This window comes from Arvicola amphibius, chromosome 1 (assembly GCF_903992535.2).
Source record: "Arvicola amphibius chromosome 1, mArvAmp1.2, whole genome shotgun sequence".
NCBI classification, from domain to species: Eukaryota; Metazoa; Chordata; class Mammalia; order Rodentia; family Cricetidae; genus Arvicola; species Arvicola amphibius.
This window is the reverse complement of record NC_052047.1, coordinates 111,312,302-111,330,223: the sequence shown is the minus strand read 5'-3', so window position 1 is coordinate 111,330,223 and position 17,922 is coordinate 111,312,302. Positions and strand designations below refer to the sequence as shown.

The following is a 17,922-nucleotide window of genomic DNA, read 5'->3' as shown; positions in this document are numbered from 1 at the left end:
AGCTGGCTGCTGTGACCCTGCTTTCCAGGGTGAGTGGAATGAACTCTTGGGCAAGCATCCAGGCAGGTCCTCTTTCTGGTCTCTGGAAGCTGAGTAGCAGCCCCCCGTTTCCAGGCCTGTTGGGATAAGTAAGGACTGTGGCTTTGTCAGGAAGACTGTGGACAGTCGGGAATTCAAGAAGACTAGAGTCAAGGCCTGTGGCCCCTCAGGGATCTTGTTTGCAGTACTACGACTGGGTGTGCTTTAGGGGAGCAAAGGCCCAAGAAGAGGATCAGGCCTTTACTAGCTCAGGCCTCTGGGCCCACAAGCCTACGGGGGGGGGGGGGGAACACCAAATAGAGTTAAGTTGTTATGGTATATGAATGTGTCCCTGGCATGCCTATCAGCTACATTTGGTTAGGTTCCTTCCTTCCTTCCTTCCTTCCTTCCTTCCTTCCTTCCTTCCTTCCTTCCTTTCTTTCTTATTTTATTTTATTTTTTTTTTTGAGACAGGGCTTCTCCGTGTAGCCCTGATTGTCTTGGAACTCGCTCTGCATACCAGGCTGGCCTTGAACTCAGAGACCCATCTGCCTCTATCTCCTGAGTGCTGGGATTAAAGGTATGAACCACTACCACCTAGCATGGGTTTGTTTCTTAAAGAGGAAGCATGGCATGTCTCCTCAAAAGCTTCCTCTAACACTGAAAATGAATCCTGTACCCAACATGGGACCAAGTCAGACAACAATGTTGAAGACTTTCCTGTGGCAGACACAGCACAGAAGTGGTCTGAAAGGGAAGATCCGGGTACAAAGAAGGGTCAGGTATACTAATTAGAAAGGATTTGGGAGACTGTGAGACAGCTTGGCAGGTGAAGGCACTTGTAGCGAAGACCAAAGACCTGAGTCTGATCTCTGGGATCCACGTGGTAGAAGAAGAGAACCCCTAAAAATTGCCAGGCTTATTGCTATGTCTGAACTCCCGTTGGCACATGCAATGGAGACAAGCCTATCAATGAAAGGCCTTAGTTTTTTTTAGAAAGTATTTTCAGCTTCTGTTTATTATTGTTCTTGTTACTATAATGAAACACTGGAGGTTGGTTATCTTTACAAAGAAAAGGGTTGATTTTGGCTTATGCTTCTGCATCTCAGATGTGAAAGGGCCACATCTGATGATGGCTTTCTTCTGGTCGTAGTCTCAGGAGCCCAGGCCTCAGATGGCAGGAGATCTGGGCATACATGGAGCTCTTGAATTTTCTCTTTTTTTCCTGTTTTGTTTTGTTTGTGTCTTGTGTAGTCCTGGCTCCTTGAACTTATGAATGTAACTGATCCTCCGGCCTCAGCCTCCTGTAGCTGACATTATTCTCCCCATTCTTGTTTAGCTAGCAGTGTTCAATCACGTGGGCCCCATTCTCATGAGTTTATATAATTCTAATCATTTCTCCCCAAAGCCCACCTCTAAAGATCTTAGCTTAGCTTTTTTTTTACCTTAATTCTTAATTAATATTACATTTCAACACGTGTCATTTAAACCATACCCAGACCATAGCAGGGCCCAGCAAGCTGTCTCGGACGGCCTGACAGGGGAATGGAAGCCACCATGCTTGTGTACCTCAAATGGTACAGCAATGAATAGCAGGGCGCATTCTTCCCATCTCAGCCCTGCTTCCCAGCACTGCTAAAGTTGGCTATACGTTTTTATGCATTTATAAAACTGAACCGTTCTTTTATTCATCGATAGCTATCTATTAAACTCCTACTGTGTATGTACTAGGTACCACTGTGGATCTAGCAAAAGCCTCAGCCCTCTTGAAGCTTACAATTTTTGGAGGAAGAAGCAGGTGGGTTACCTCATAAGCAAGGACACAGATTATGGCCAAACAATGGCAAGGATATGGAGAACAGGTCACTTGGGAAGGGAAACAGAAGGATCCCTGGCATGGTGAGGAGCAGGGAGGGATTGTGTTCCCCAGCATGCAGATGTGCTCAGGGAAGACCCCAGTGCAAAGCACAACGGTGCAGACACACAAAGGAAAGAAAGAAAACATGGGGATGCTTGGAAGAAAAGCATTCCAGGCAAAAGAATAAGAAGTAAAACAAAAACCCCTACAGGTATTAGAAGGAAGCACAGGATGGTGAGGGCTGGGAGCTGAGGGAATGACCTCAGGGCGATAGCAGTGGCCCAGTTCATCCTAGGACAGAAGTCAGTGGGTTTTCCTACCCATAGTTCCCAGGCTCAGCCCAGAAGCTCACACACTCTCCAGTCCCAGTCTGTATCTAAGACAGCAGTATCTGTTAGCCTGGTCCATGGGTTGATGTTGACATGATTCCTAATTTTCCTTTTACAAGCAGAGCTACTGTGGATAGCCAGCCTTCTTTGTGCAAACACCAATATTCTCAAAGCCTAGAGTTTTGGAAGTGTAACTCATATGTCAACACTGGCAGATACTGCCAGCTCACCTTCCCAGTTCCCCCTCAAGGCACACTGCTTCTAGCACTACATGAGAATGTTCAGTGCCCACATCCTCACTTTCGTGAACTACTTATCATTGGTCCTTTTAATGTTTGCAAGCACAATAAGCGAAAATAATAATAAAATTACTAACTTTTTTGATCAGTAAGAACACACAAATACATTGTCTTAAATTAATTGTATTTCTTCTTCTAAGAACATTTATAGGTTTTGTCTAGTTACATTAAATTGTCTTCCCCAGATCATTTAAAAAAAAGTAGTCAGGCATGGTGGTGCACAGCTTTAATCCTAGCACTCAGGAGGCAGAGGCAGGCTGTTCTCTGTGAGTGGAGGCCAACCTGGTCTACCCAGCTAGTTCTAGAATATCCAGAGCTACACACTGAGACTCTATCTCAAAACAAAACAGTAAATAAAAAATAAAATAGAGCTTAGGGCTGACAAGATGGTCCCGTGGATAACTTAGGGTCTCTGTTGCTGTGAAGAGACTCCATGAGCACGGCAACTCTTTTAAAGGGAAACATTTAATTGGGGTGGCAGCTTACAGTTCAGAGGTTCAGCCCATTATCTTCATGGCAGCACGCAGGCAGACGTGGTGCTGGAGAAGGAGCCGAGAGTTCTACATCTGGATCTGCAGGCAACAAGAGGCAAAGTGGGTCTTACACTGGGTGTAGCTTGAGCATGTGCGACCTCAAAGCCCTCCTCCATGGTGACACACTGCCTCCAACAAGGCCACACCTTCTAATAGTGTCACTTCCTATGGTCAAGCATTCAAACCCACGAGTCTAGTGGGGGCCATTCCTAGTCAAACCACCACAGTGGGTAGAGGTATTTGCCACTGGAAATGATGATCTGAGTTCCGTCCCCAGGTTCCACACGGTGGAAGGATTGCACCAGCTCCCATAGGTTGTCCTCTGTTTTCCACACATGCTGTGGCGTGTGCATGCACACGCATAAAATAATTTAAGAAATTTTTAAAATAAATTTTAAAGTCACAAGTTACACCAAAGAAAAGATTCACTTTTGGTCAAATAGAAAAACTTTCTTATTGTCATTTGTACATCCGGCATTGTAATGAATTTGTGAATTTATGAATTTGGCACTGGGGACAGCCTGTTCTTCAAGTAACCTTTAGACCATCTGTGATCAATTTTATCAAGATGTCAGAAAAGAAAAGCAATTCTGGGACTGGAGACATGACTTAGTAAAGTGTGCAAGAATGAGGATCTGTGTTTGCGTCCCCTGCACCCATATAAAAAGCTAGGTGGGTGGCGTGTGTGCGTAATCTCTGTTCTGGGGAAGCAGAATCAGGAGGGTCATTGGAGCTCACAATCAGCCAGTCTAGCTTAATTAGTAAGCTCTCAGTCTCAGTGGGAAATCCATTCTCAAAAAATAAAGTATAGAGCAATTGACAAAGATACATACATACACCCATATGCTTCATATAATAACATACATATACACACATGAACATGTACACATAGAAATAAAACAAACAAATAAATAAGAAAGCAATTCTATTTTACAAACTACAGATTCCTGGGTTGAAGCTGTGGCTCATAGGAGAGTCTTGCTGAGCATGTGTGAGGCCCTGGGATGGATCTTGAGGGGCTGGAAAGGTGGCTCAGCAGTTACGAGCACTGCCTGATCTTCCAGAGGACCTGGATTTGATTCCAACACCACAGAGTGGCTCATGACTGTCTATAACCCCAGTCCCAGGGCATCTAAGGCCACCAGGCATGTACATGGTTCACAGACACACATGTAGTCAAAATACCCATACACAATAAATGAATGAATAATAAATAAATATTTAAAAAAAAGAAATGTGCTTGATAAGCTAGACATGGTGGTACATGATTTTAACACCAGAATTCAGGAGGCTGAGGCAGGAAGATTAAAAAGTTTGAGGCCAGTGAGATCTATATAGAGAGACTTTGTCTCAACAATAACAAGAACAGAATTTAGTAAACTGTTGACATTTATCAAAGATTTACGATGTGTTCCATATTATGTTAAGTGCTCTGTATATATTTTTGCATTTAATCCCTCCAAGATCATGTTATGTCCTTTTATAGACGAGTAGAAGGCATAGAAGCCAAGCTTTCCCCTGCTAATTTCAACCAGCAAGTGAATGTCAGAGACAAGACTAAATCCAAGTCTGAATCAAGAGCCTATGCTTCTGACTCTCCAGTCTGAGTATCCTCCTGAACAGGGCTGAGCCCTGGGTCATCCCTTCATACTGTACTCAGAAAGTTAAGTGTCCACACTGTGGAGAATAGAAAGGAGCTCTGGATAAATAAGAAGCCGTCTTGTGAGAGGCACACAGTCTTTCCAGTGCAGGGTCAGACAGAGATGTATTCCCCAAAGAGGATGCCTAAGCCCAGTCTGGAGGGAGGCGCTGTTGATGGTGGGTGGGGTGGGGGAGCATTCAGACAGTGGCACAGCCTGGAGAATCACAAGAGAGGTTGTGCACAGAGCTAGGCTTGCACATCAGCCTTGGGAGCCTGGAGATCCAGGTAGGGTAATTAGGCTCAGGGGAGGCATGACCAATCACAGAAGACCTGAAACATTCTGATAAGGAGCTTCAGTTCCACCTTTCCACACCATGGTGTTGGTCTTAGCTAAGGTTTCTAGTGCTGTGATAAACACCACCACCAAAAGCAAGCTGGTGAGGAAAGGGCTTCTTTCTGCTTATGTGTCCCAATCACATTGGGACATTATTGAAGAGAAGTCAGGGCAAGAACTCAAAGCAGAACCCGGAGGCAGGAACTGAAGAGACCAGAGAGGAATATAGCTTACTGGCTTGCTCTTCATGGCTTGCTCTGTTTGCTTTCTTGGTGTTTTTCTTTCTTTGGTTATCGAGCTAACCTTTAATGTCTGAGTCATCTCTTCTACCTTCAGTTTGCATTTTCATATGCCCTTGGGTCACCTACACAGGGATGGCACCATCCATAGTGGGTTGGGCTCTTCCACATCAATAACTAATCAAGAAGATGCCAGACTTACCAGCCAATCCGATAGAGGTATTGTTCCCTCTTCCCAGATATGTCTAGGTTTGTATGAACTGAGATTTAGCCAAGACGTGTCCGAGTGATATGTGTATTTGAGAAAAATCTTTCTGCCTGCATGGGAAGAGGTGGGACTGTAGGCAGAAAGGCTGGCTGGGGAGTTTCAGTGTATCACACAAGAGGTGCTGATGTCACTAAAGTACTGATGGAGGAAGAACACAGCAGGTCAGAGGCACATTAGGAGGAGGGGCGGCATTTGTTAAGAGAGTGAATCAGGATCCACCAAGAGAAAGTTCTGGGGGAAGCTCAGCCATTTCCGATGCAGCTCTGATCCTGCCACTCATTCCTCATGTGTCCCTTTACCCCTCCCAGCCATGCTCCACATGTAGTGGGTGCTGAGCAAAAGCCAGCGGGTTGGTCGAATGGCTGAATGAATGTGGTCACTGGACAAGACAAGATTTGTAGAAGCAGGGGGAAAAAAGCTTCTCGATGAAGCTTGAAACTCAGATGCCGAGGAGACTCAACGCTCAATATGGAGTCAAAGGGAGTGAGGCAGAGAGGGATCCATTAGAGACAGAGATGGCTTAGCTGCTACGAGTACTTGCTGCTCTTCCAGGAGTCAGGAGTTCAGTTCCTGGCACTCACATTGGGCAGCTCACAAATGCCTGTAGTTCCAGCTCCAGGTTATCACAGCCCTCTTCAGGCCTCTGAATGCACTTGCACATAAGTGCGTGCACACTCACAAACACACACAGAGAGGCATACACAGATAGGTAATAAATTAAAAGGATAAAGATGAATTTAGGGGTATAGTGAAAAGGAGAACTAGGGGGAAATTTCTTGTAATAATTCAAATAAGAGATGATGATGAGCTCAGGGATATGGGTGCTCTGGAGATGGGGACCGGGGATGGGCGAGAGGCAGGGAGGAGGATGCAGCTGAGTGATGGGGTCGAGACTGAGGGACAGCTGTGGTCTGGAGCATTAATAACAGGGGGGAAGAGATGCCACTTAATAAAAGAGCAAAGCCAGAGCCTCGGAAAGGAAACAGTTCCCCGGACCAGGACCGCTGAGTTTCCAGGCCGAGGTGTTGCATTGTTTATTCCTCCTGCTGCTGTGACAAAACACTTGACAAAAGCAGGTTTTAAAGGAAGAGCTTCTTGTGGCTCACAGTTTGGGGCCCGCACTCCACGGTGGGTGGTGGCAGGGCCATAAGGCAGCAGGTCACATGGTATCTATAGCTGGGAGCAGGAAGAGATAAACACCGATACTCAGCTCACTTTCTTCTGTTTATTCTGGGACCCCAGTGCAGAGGATGGTGCCACCCACAGTTAAAATAGGCCTTCCCTTTTGGTTAAACATCTCAACAGATATAGTCAAAGGTGCATCTCTAGGTGATGCCACACTCTGTCAAGCTGAGAGTTGAGATTAACTGGGGAAGGTGTCCACAGATATCTGTGCATGCAGGAAGATTTCCATGTCCCTGTCCAACCCTCCTGACATGCCCTACACACGTGCCCCAGCTTCCCTCCTGTTGTGTCTGAGGCCTGCTCTTCCAGGCCAGTACCAGGCCTACACCCTCCGTTCCTTACCCATGTGGTTCTGCTGTTGTGTGCCACCTCCTCCCTAGTCCTCTTTCTCTGTGAGATCATTGCTGGCATCATATAACGTCCTCTTAGGAAACATTCCACCCTCCACTGACTTCTTGCTTGTCCTTCCCTCTTTGTGCCAAGGAACAGAACTTTTTGAAAGGACTGTACCATCTTCCTTGCCTTCCATCTTTCCCTCAGTCTGGGTTTTTCCCCAACCTCACCACTGGGGAAGCTTTCCCAGGATTCCTGTTGATCCCCCCCCCCCTCCCGTCCTTACCTCTCACTGCGCATGCGGGCTTGCTCTGTGATACTGCAGACCGCCCCTCCCACTGCAAACAAGCTGTTTCTGTGGGCTGCAGACTTCTGATCCTTTACCTGGATGGCAGCTCCCTTTCCATTTTCAGTACTGGTTCTTCCCCAGCTTCCTAGTACCTAGCATCAGGGGTCCAGGGCTCAGTCCTGTCTCCTTCCTCTCTCTCTTCCTGCTTTCTTAGTTGACCTCTGTTTTAAATACCACCAGAGAGACTGGGCAGATGGCTCAGTAGGTGAGAGGACTTACTGAGTTCAAATCCCTAGCACATTGTAGAAACTGGGCATGGCTGCATATGGCATCAACCCAGTGTTGGAAAACAGCCAAGCAGAGCCCAGGAGCTCATTGGCCAGCCAGGCTGGCTGAAACAGTGAGCTTCAGGTTTAGCGAGAGACCCTGCCTCAAAAAACAGGGCGATAGTGCTAAGGAAGACAGCATGTCCCTCTCGGACCTCCGCATGTGTGGACACAGGTGTCCCTCTCGGACCTCCGCATGTGTGGACACAGGTGTTTACATGTACAAAATGAGCAAATCATGCTCACAATAAATAAATAGATAAGTAAATGCCACCATATAGTGACAACTCCCTAACTGACCTATTCAGCTATACGTCTGTCTGTCTGTCTCTCTCTCTCTCATTTTCCCCACTCCTCTCTTTCTATGGTTTAAATGTGTAACTTTCTGTCTCTTTAATATGCATCTGAATTTATGACTGTTTTCTGGTACTACTAGCTAATATAAACAATAAGTGGCAAAAGATAGAACAAGGCAGAGATTAAATACACATAATTTGAACTGGCTTTCCTCTTTAGGTAGACTCTTTCCAACTTGGCAAGGTTCACCGTTGGTTACACTGGTGTAAATCCGTTTCAAAAGCAGACTTTTGTTGCTAATGCTTAATGTGAACTCCTGTCGGATCTGATTGGTTCGTGACTGTTTGCTTGTGATACGGCTTAACCAAGAGCTAGCAGTAGCGGTAGAAGACGTGTCCACCCTGACAGGTTCCTGTCTTTAATCACCTGGTTTGAAACTAGATATTATAATCAATTAAATCGATTTGACTAGACACAGTCAAACCGTAATTTCTCAGAGTGCGTGGCAAGAAGTGAATTTATCAGTCCGTCTACATAGCCAGAATCGTGGGATGCCCACAGTCTACATAGCCAGAGTCGTGGGATGCCCACAGTCTACATAGCCAGGGTCGTGGGATGCCCACAGTCTTCATAGCCAGGGTCGTGGGATGCCCACAGTCTACATAGCCAGGGTCGTGGGATGCCCACAGTCTTCATAGCCAGGGTCGTGGGATGCCCACAGTCTACATAGCCAGGGTCGTGGGATGCCCACAGTCTTCATAGCCAGGGTCGTGGGATGCCCAGAGTCTTCATAGCCAGAGTCGTGTGATGCCCACAGTGCTCTTTGCTGAGACATGAACCGTCATCCCCGCCACTGTCTCATGACTCTTGGACAGGTGGATTGACTGAGGGCCGGTCTTACACCATATACATAATCAGTGGAGGCTTGTTTCTTATTTAATACGGAGAAATGAATACAGAAAGATCCAAGAATGTTTTTTTTTTCATTTCTGAGTCATCTAGTAAACCCTCAAAGTGCACTGTGTCCCCTGGAGAGCACAGAGAGCTAGCTGGTGTCCTGAGGATCAACACTGGATGAATACCAGACTCCCTGTTTCCTCCTCCTCCTCCTCCCCAACCACACCAGCCTTTCCTCCTCAGGAAACGGCCCTGCTCTTCATACAGTGGCTCCTGTCCAAAGCTGGAGTTTTCTGGCATCTTCCTTGCCACACCCCTCACTCCCCCACGGATAAATCCTGTCAGCCCTGCCTGCAGGTAGGCTCCTGAGCCCAGTTAGTGTCCCCTCCTCCACTGTCACTGCTGGCTGGGTTCCAAACCACCCTCCTTTCCCCTGTCTGTCCTCACAGGCTCTGAGTGTTCTCCTTCCCCTTCCTGCCCTCAATCTGTTCTCATACATCAGCCAAAAGATGGCTTAGAGACAGGACTTCTGTTATACCGTCTGTGCATTCAGGACCTCTGCACACCGTAAGCCTTCTTTCCTTACCATGGCCTTCGAGAGCCCACACAATCTGCCTTGCTTGTTTTATATTGTTTGGTTGGTTTGGGTTTTGTTTATGTTTTTTTTTGTTGTTGTTTTTGATTGTTTGCCTGCTTTTCAGGGTTTTACTATGTAACCCAGGCCGGCCTTGAACTCACAGTGCTCTTCTTGACTCAGCCTCCCAAGTGTTAGGATTAGAGGTGTGCGCTCTTTATTATCTTTATTATCTGAGATAGAGTCTCACTGAGCACAGGCTGTCTTCAAACCTGTAATTGTCTTGTTTCAGCCCCTTAAAATACATCTCCACTCACCCCACCCCTCTCCCCCTATTCCTATGACACAGGTCTTCTGTACTGAACACTCTCATGGCGGGACTGTCTTTCCCAGCCACCTTACTGAAACACACACGCAGACACTGGGTCCCAGGACACTGTTTACTTTGCATTACCATGCCCCTGCTTGGCACTTCCCTGTGTTCCTTTGCCTATTTACTGTCCATACTCTCCATGAGAACAAGGGCGCTATTAGGATAGGGCCACATCTATCCCCTTCTCTGCTGCATCTCCAGCTCTTAGAGTAATGCTAGACACATAGTTCTTGTTTGGTATCATTGTTAAATGAAGACATAATGTTTCTTCATGAGCACCACCGAAGGACAGGGCCAGCAGGATGACTTAGTGGGTGAAGGTGCCAGCCAGCAAGCTTGATGACTTGAGTTCAGTCTTTGGAAACCACAAATGAGAACTGTCTGCCCCTAGTAGTCTTCTGGCCTGTACTCCTCTCCACACACAAAGTAAATAAAACGTAAAAGAAATTTAAGAAGAAAGAATGAAATTCCAAGATCAGGCGACAATACACAGAGAGGGCCCAGCACAGCTTTCCAGTGGGTGGGGGGATTTAAACTGAGGACCAAAAAGTCACTTTAAAGGAAGTGAAATTTTGGACCCACTTAACTAGGCATGAAGAGAACGTTACATACACTTGGGTTCCCCGCAAGGGAGGTACCCAGCTGGGCTCATTTCTAGACCTAAACCATGGGGATGTTTTCAGACAGCAACCCTGAATGCACCCCAATATCCTGCAAAGACAATAAGTTGCTGTGTCCTGTTATCCTGGGGTATTCTTTTAAAGCAGGCTCTAGCCAGGATCCTGTGGCCACTGCACTGCCTTGGGAGCCTTGAGACTTGCCTGTGAGCTGGGACAAAGCAGCCACCCCGGGATGCCTTGGGAATCTGCATGGGCTGCTTGTGGCTCTCCATCAGAAGTCAAGACTCAATCCTTAAGACAACGGTGAGGCGCTGGAGAGTGGCCTCTTTTATTAGGTTCGCGCTCTTAGCTGCAGAGAGACCATAGTGTTTGCCCATAGCCTGAAATCCTCAAAGCCCAGGGGGCTGAAAAGAGGGCAAGGCTTTAGGCCCCTTTGTCACCATTAATCCTGGTCCCTGCTGCTTTCTACCCTTTTGCATCAGAAAGGCTTTCTTGTATTTTTTCCTCCTTTTTTAAGAGGAGGAGAAACAGCTGTGTGGGATTTGAGAATAGGATTTTAATGGTCACTGACAGCACACAAAAGCTTTACTGTGTCGGTGAAGTGTTCTGGGGGCAATTGCCTCCTTTGTCCGAGGGCAGCAGCACAAGCAGGCCACTCAAGGGGAAGAGAGAAGCAACTGGGCCATGTGATCGAGGTCCCATCCAGCGCACACGCACAGCGCCGTTCCCATGCGTCCATCCTGGTAGTCAGGGTTCCACCGTGTGTTCCTTGTGGAGGAAGCCAGTGTATCTGGAAGGTGTGTGGCATGGATTCTGTCCCTAGGTCTTTCTGTCTGGAAACCGTGACTGACAAGATGGGGTTGTTTGCAGGCCTTTCACTGTGGGGAGAAAGAAACAGGGTCTTTTTGACCACAGGGCAGCCCTTTGATCAGTTAAGAAATCCCAACTGATGTGGGAGGATGTGAGGCCTCTTCAAGTGGAACCTTGACAAGGGATGGGGGTGGGGTAAGCTTCAAGGTAGAGCCATATGCAGACAGTCCTGTGTCCATCCTGGTACCCTGTGCAGCGAGACACAGGCCTAGGCCTGAACATGGGCACTGTTTTCCTCCAGAGGAGCCACTGGTGCCAATCGTGTTGATCTGCCTCCACGTAAGGATTGACTTTGCCGCTAGGATCACAGTTATAACTTAGGTCTCTGCCGCTGGCTCTTCCTCCTGTGGAAATGGTGCAGGTCGGAGGCACTCTGGTCAGGCCGGCATTGATTTGCTTTCCGCCAGCCTCCATGACAGCTCGGCTGGAGAAATCTATAAGAGTTACTCTCTTATTTACCAGCCCACTATAGACACGGGGATGGACGGGTGATATCCAGCATGACGCGGGAACGCCTCGTCTGTAACTCAGCCCAGCTTTTCATGAGCCATGGGCTAGAAGCAGGCGTGGTGGTAGAAACCAGATGAGGCTGTGGTGTAGAGTTAAGTCCCAAGTGTAGACTCTGCCACGGACATACTCACCCTGCTTATTATAATATTGAATGCCGAGGAAGCAAGGTGGGTTCACAGCTAAGATTTCAGTTATAACAAAATTACAAACTCTTTGGGGAGCTCAGTGCTCTTCCAGAGGACTTAGGTTTGATTAATAGCACCCATATGATGGTAACAACCATTTGAAACTCCAGTTTCAGGGCACCTGACACCTCTTTGTGGCTCCTATAAGCACCAGGCACACACACGGTGCACAAATATACATAAAGGCAAAACACCCATACATATAAAATTTGACAAGTCACAAACTCATATAAAAATAACCCACAAATATTATAAGAGAAAAATATGAACAATATCAAAAGTGTTAAGATTTAAATGTAAGTGTAGATTTTATTGGTTGCATACATCTAACTGTAGAAATAATACCTGAAATATTGCATAGCCTAATTCTGATTAAAAATAAAACCTCATTTTTAATAATATTTTTGAGAGAATAATGAAAAGTGTGAAATAAATGATTTTCATTTGTTTGTTTATGAAACTGGGTTTTACTATGCAGGCCTTGAACTTGCTGTGTAGACCAGGCTGGCCTTGAACTGGCTATGACTTGAACTCACAGAGATCTGTCTGCCTCTCAAGAGTTGGGGTCCCTAGCACTGAACATTTTGATGAGAGATTATTTACCTTGTTTAACCCTAAGATTCCCCTGCTCAAGCTGCCCTTCGAACATAGGATAAGCACTCCCTCAGACAGCTGAGATATGCAATAGTCAACATTGTGCCTTCTCTCTTCTACTTCCTGGAAGATTTAAGTTCTAAAAAGAACATGTTCTCATCAGCCCGTTAGCTGCTTAACAAAGGCCTGAGCTTCTGTCTCCTCTTGTGTGAAGTCACCTTTTCCTCTCCTCAGTCAGAGTTCAGGGTGCTAACCATTAAACCAGGGAGACCCCCCTCTTTTAGATTCAAAGCTCTAAACCTCACCAAAGATGTGTTCCAGGGCCGGGCGGTGGTGGCAGTGCACGCCTTTAATCCCAGCACTTGGGAGACAGAGGCAGGTGGATCTCTGTGAGTTCAAGGCCAGCCTGGTCTACAAGAGCTAGTTCCAGGACAGGTTCCAAAGCTACAGAGAAACCCTGTCTCGAAAAACAAAACAAAACAAAACAAAACAAAACAAAACAAAACAAAACAAGATGTGTTCCACACAGAGGCTGTGAGACTTTGGACCCAGTTTTGTAGGCCCCTCTTCCTAGGCTCTCTTTCTGCAAACCGGAGCTAGTGATGCCACCTGCTCTCCAGCGTTATGCTAAGGGATACATGGCATAAACAGGTGAAGCGCCTGCCATGGTGTCGTGTATACAGTAGGTACTTAATGTCAGCTACACAGAAAGGCTATTTAGGGGCAACCACAAGGGTGATGTTTAACTGCTGAAATAGGAAGCCAAATTGGGTATATTTACTTCATTTTCAAGCCGTAGAACAGGGCATAAATCCTTATTTAACTAGCCATCAGAAGCACAGTCGTGAATTTTCTTATTGCTTATTCTTTCTGGAACATTTACAAGGGTTTATGCTTTGGAATGCATTTTATTGTGCATCTGAAGTATGCTGTTTTATGAGACCCTGAAGACCTTACCCATGCAGTGGCTGAAGGAAAACACAGCTTCTGATGGGATTGTTCCTTCCAGTGACTACCCCACCCCTGCCCCAAAGAATAAAATCCCAGTGTCTGGAATTCAGGAACTCCATTGACCTATTCCCAGCTCCCCTTCCTTTTCTTCCAATATGGCCATGTAAGAACCTCTGGGACAGCCTGTTTCTGCTGGGGAGATCCTAGCTATCCTTCAAGACTGACTCAAATATGACTTCCTTTAGGAAGCCTTTCAGGATGCTGCCAGGCGGAATTCAGAACACCTTCCTCAGGGCTGGACCTGTATGTAGCTCAGCAGTAGAGTGTTTGACTAGCATGTGTAAGGCTGTAGGCCCAATCCCTAATTTTTTAGGTGAAATACACACACACACACACACACACACACACACACACACAGAGAGAGAGAGAGAGAGAGAGAGAGAGAGAGAGAGAGAGACAGAGAGAGAGAGACAGAGACAGAGACAGAGACAGAGAGAATGAATATTTTTCACCTTTATTCTCCTTTGAGAGCCCTGTAAACTAGGGCAACCCTGAAGTTAAACAAACAAGCAAAAAACAAAACAAATTAATCAACCCGATATTTCAATATTTCATCATCAAGTGCTAGGCTCCAGGCAGCCAGCTGGACTAGGGAAGTACCGGCCTATTAGACGGGGGTGATAGGATGTGAACCCAGAGACAGTGCACACTCTGTCTTTAAGGGGTTTGCACGGGGAGTGTGGTCCATCTTCCCCGGAACACCCTCATCTCTAGCACTCACCTCAGCTTCCTCAGCCTCTGGCCCACACTGACCAGCTGTTTCCCTTCTATTAGTTGGGTGCAGGGCTGGGACGTATTATGATGGATTACAAGAAAGCTGCATTTTATGTCCAAATGGAACCTTCCAAAATGAGGAAGGACAAGTCACTTGTGAACCATACCCAACACCAGGAAATCTTGGGGCCCTAAAAATCCCAGAAGCCTGGAATGTGTCTGAATGTGGCGGCGGTTAGGAGTCTGTCTGTCCCTTCCTACTCCTCCAACCCCAGTGCCATTGTTTAGACGAAGGCCGGGAGGCACCGCGAAGACTGGATGATGCACACTAGACCTTTGTCTTCCCACAAGCAGAGACCATGTTCATTATTAGTCCTCTAGTGCTTGGGTTGGCACCTGACCCCTGGCTGATGCCCACAGAACAAATTGAATGAAGATGGGGACACAGCTCCATTGGTAGGGTTTGAGTTCCAGTCCTGCGTCGGCGGGGCATGGTTAGTGGACCCTTGTAATCCCAGTACTTGGGAGGTGAAGGCAGGAAGATCAAGAGTTCAAGGTTTTCTTGACTCCTTGGTAAGTTTGAGGTCAGCCTGGGCTACATGAGACCCTGTCTCAAAAATAAAGACAACAATATGGGGAAGACATGGGCAGAACGATATGAATGCTATGCTTACATGCTTTCTTCACACTGCAGACCTCAGCCATCGCTTGGGCTAAAGGGCCATGGTTAAACGAAATGGGTCACAAAGCAATACCAAAACACATAAATCTAGAAAAGGGACAAGTGGTCATGAGGGGGCATTAAGAGGGGTGAGAGGGAGAGAAATGTGGGGGAGAGAGTAATCGGAATACATTGGATCCATCCTGATACAAAATTAATAAAAAATTAAGTGGAAAATCCTAAAATAAATCAAATAAATAAATAAGAATAAATCAAATCCCAAATAAACCAAAAATCCCACAAATAAACAGAAGATGGATGTAGTGAGGCCGCAGGAGACACAGACTCTCTAGAGCATCTTGTTAACGACAAGCCGCTTCCTAATGAACAAGAGCGTCTGGGGGTCCTTCATTAATGTCTGCCTCCTTTCCCAATCTGGAGAGGGAAAAAGGAACCACGCTTAAAGCCAATGTCACTGGGTCCCTCTATCCATGAAGGGTGAATTAGTTAGGTTTGGTTGACTGACTGAGGTCAGCCAGGACACACCTCTGTGCAAGGAGAAACAACTGAGTAACCGGTGCAGTGGGAGGCCCTTTAAATCAGGCCTGGCAGTTTCTAAGTGAGGTGGGCTTCTGTGCCTCATAGCCAGCAGGACTCCATAGCAGAGGGTGCTTAATCCCGCCTCACTCTATTCCCACCCCAGTCCCACCCCATTACAAGTGATCCCTGGGTAGGGTGCAGGCCAAGGCTCCACACGTTAGGCCTTTCTCATACTAGAAGCAGATAGCAGACCTCTTGATGCCCATCTTTGTGCTGGGCTCTGTGGGCCTGTGTGCACTTGCCTGCCTCCTCCTGAGGATCCGGGTGAGGCTGGCTGGGTGCTTCTCATTGATGTGTGAACTGACGTCAGCGTGGGGTACTGGGCCTCACAAAGGCCTATCACCTCTGCAGAGGGGTGGGGAATGGCCTCCCTGAGGAGCCTCCCTCACCCAGGGCCATTACTCCCTCCAGGTCTATGCCAACCAGGTGAATATTCAGCAGATGGATTTGCCCCTTGCCAACTCTGTGCCCTGGGCACCTTTCAGCCTGATGTGGGCCGCACATGGTGCCTCCCATGTGGAGGAGGTCTTCCCACTAAACATCTGGGAGCCACTTCCTTCCAGGATTGTGAAACCAGAGGTGAGTGCTTGCTTGCCCCTTTCTGGACTCCACTTCTCTCCTGAGTTCCCAAGGGTCCCGTGAAGATGTGACCCAGTCTGGGCCGCCCCAGCCACCTAGGCTGCTGACACAGGTCTGATGACCCCGCAGCAAGGAGCAGGTTTTACAAACAGACCTGAGTTCCACCCTCTAATCCTCTAGCTCAATGTCCTGGCCTAGCTGCTTGCATGGCACCCCCATTCAGGCCTACCACCCCCTTCCAGGTTCCCACTTCCCTGTCTCTCCCAAGGGAAACCCAAGTCACCTTCAGTCTGTGCCCTCATTGTTCCCACCCCGAAGATTTAAGAGGTGACCCTTGCTGCCTGGCCCATACATTCGAGTGCATTTTGACTGTTATGAATCCCGCTCACTCCGGCTGTTGAGGGAATCGAGTGTTAATTAATCCCAGCTTGCCAAGAAAGCAGTATTTCAGTTAAGCATAATAATTTATTTCATACACCTTGAAGCGTTTGATTATAAATAGTCTTTTTCTTCACAGTTCAATGTTCGCCTGGGCATTTCTACAACACGACCACACACCGATGTATCCGTTGCCCGCTGGGGACATACCAGCCTGAATTCGGAAAAAATAACTGTGTTTCCTGCCCGGGGAATACTACCACTGACTTTGATGGCTCTACCAACGTAACGCAGTGTAAAAGTAGGCTTTTCTCTAAGGAGTTTCGCAGGCTGCATTTGAGGGCAAGGGCCTGGATCAGATTTGGGCAGGGGGTGTGAGGAGGCGGCAGCTGGGGTTCCGGGTTCATTCAGGATCATGTGTATGATGTTGGACCAGTGCTCTGGGAGAGAGGGATGCAGTCCTGGCTGTTAAAGTGGGAGCTAGGGCTAGGACCCAGAAGTATTCACCTTTTTTTATGTGTGTGGGGCGGGGGATTGAACCAAGCGCTTAAAACAGTGCACCCTGTGTCCCTGAGCTAGTCCAGCTTCCTCACTACACTTACGGCTGGACTTGCCCCTGGAGGATAATTTTAGTTCAACCTAGCTCAACATGCATTGTCTGAGGGCCTGCCCTGTTCCCAGCATCCTGCTAAGTCAGCCTGGCCAAGCTGCCAGGAGCCAGGCTGTAGGAATGCAGAAGGAGCAAGGGACTGGTCTCTGGAGGAAAGGTCTTTGGAGAGCATGGAAGGAGGATGGGGCAGATAGGAGAGAACTCCATGTTCCAGACAGCCCTCAGGGAAGCGGTGGCTTAGCAAGTAAAAAACCTCCTGGGAGCAGATTTCCAAACCTGAGCATGGAAGAGCTGGCAGGCCAGGAAAAGGAGGCCTGGGATGTCATGCTTGAGTATGATCTGTAGTTTGAGCAATGGGGAACTGGGCCATTTAAGGGCTTGCTAAAGCGGGCATTTCCTGCATTGCCTGTCTATGTGAAATTCTGTAGCGAAGGCCACCTAATAGTGACCGCCATCCAGACTAGTGAGGAAGCCCCTCGACCCCCAGACTGGAGACGCTTGGGGTTGAGGGGAGCATGGAGTCAGTGTTACTTTATGGTTAGAGGTTATCTGGCTTTCTATCCCGGGTTGGTTGGTTGGTGTTTTGTTTTCATTTCAGTAGAGGAGATTGAACCCCTAGGGCTTCGCAAGGCAGCAGCGTTATCGCTGAGCTTCAGCCCTAGCGCCAAATGCCCTCTCTGTCTATGTAGTTGTAGCTGTAGACACTGCTATTGAACATATGCTTCCACAGCAATCTCACTACCGTCCACGGGGCCTCATCTGTAGACACTGCTATTGAACATATGCTTCCACAGCA

At 47.5% G+C, this 17,922-nt stretch overlaps 1 protein-coding gene across 3 annotated transcripts in view; it reads left to right on the top strand.

Moving 5' to 3' along the window:
• Window positions 1-17,922, top strand: part of Scube2 (signal peptide, CUB domain and EGF like domain containing 2) — a 73,327-nt gene that overhangs the window by 44,220 nt on the left and 11,185 nt on the right. For all 3 annotated transcript variants that reach the window (XR_005285691.1, XM_038332502.1, XM_038332494.1), the window contains 2 exons: window positions 15,971-16,138; window positions 16,656-16,817. Coding sequence is in view for 2 of the 3 variants with exons in the window: in XM_038332502.1 (XP_038188430.1) it covers window positions 15,971-16,138; window positions 16,656-16,817 (330 nt within the window). In the remaining variant the exon portion in view is untranslated. The remainder of the gene's footprint in view (window positions 1-15,970; window positions 16,139-16,655; window positions 16,818-17,922) is intronic.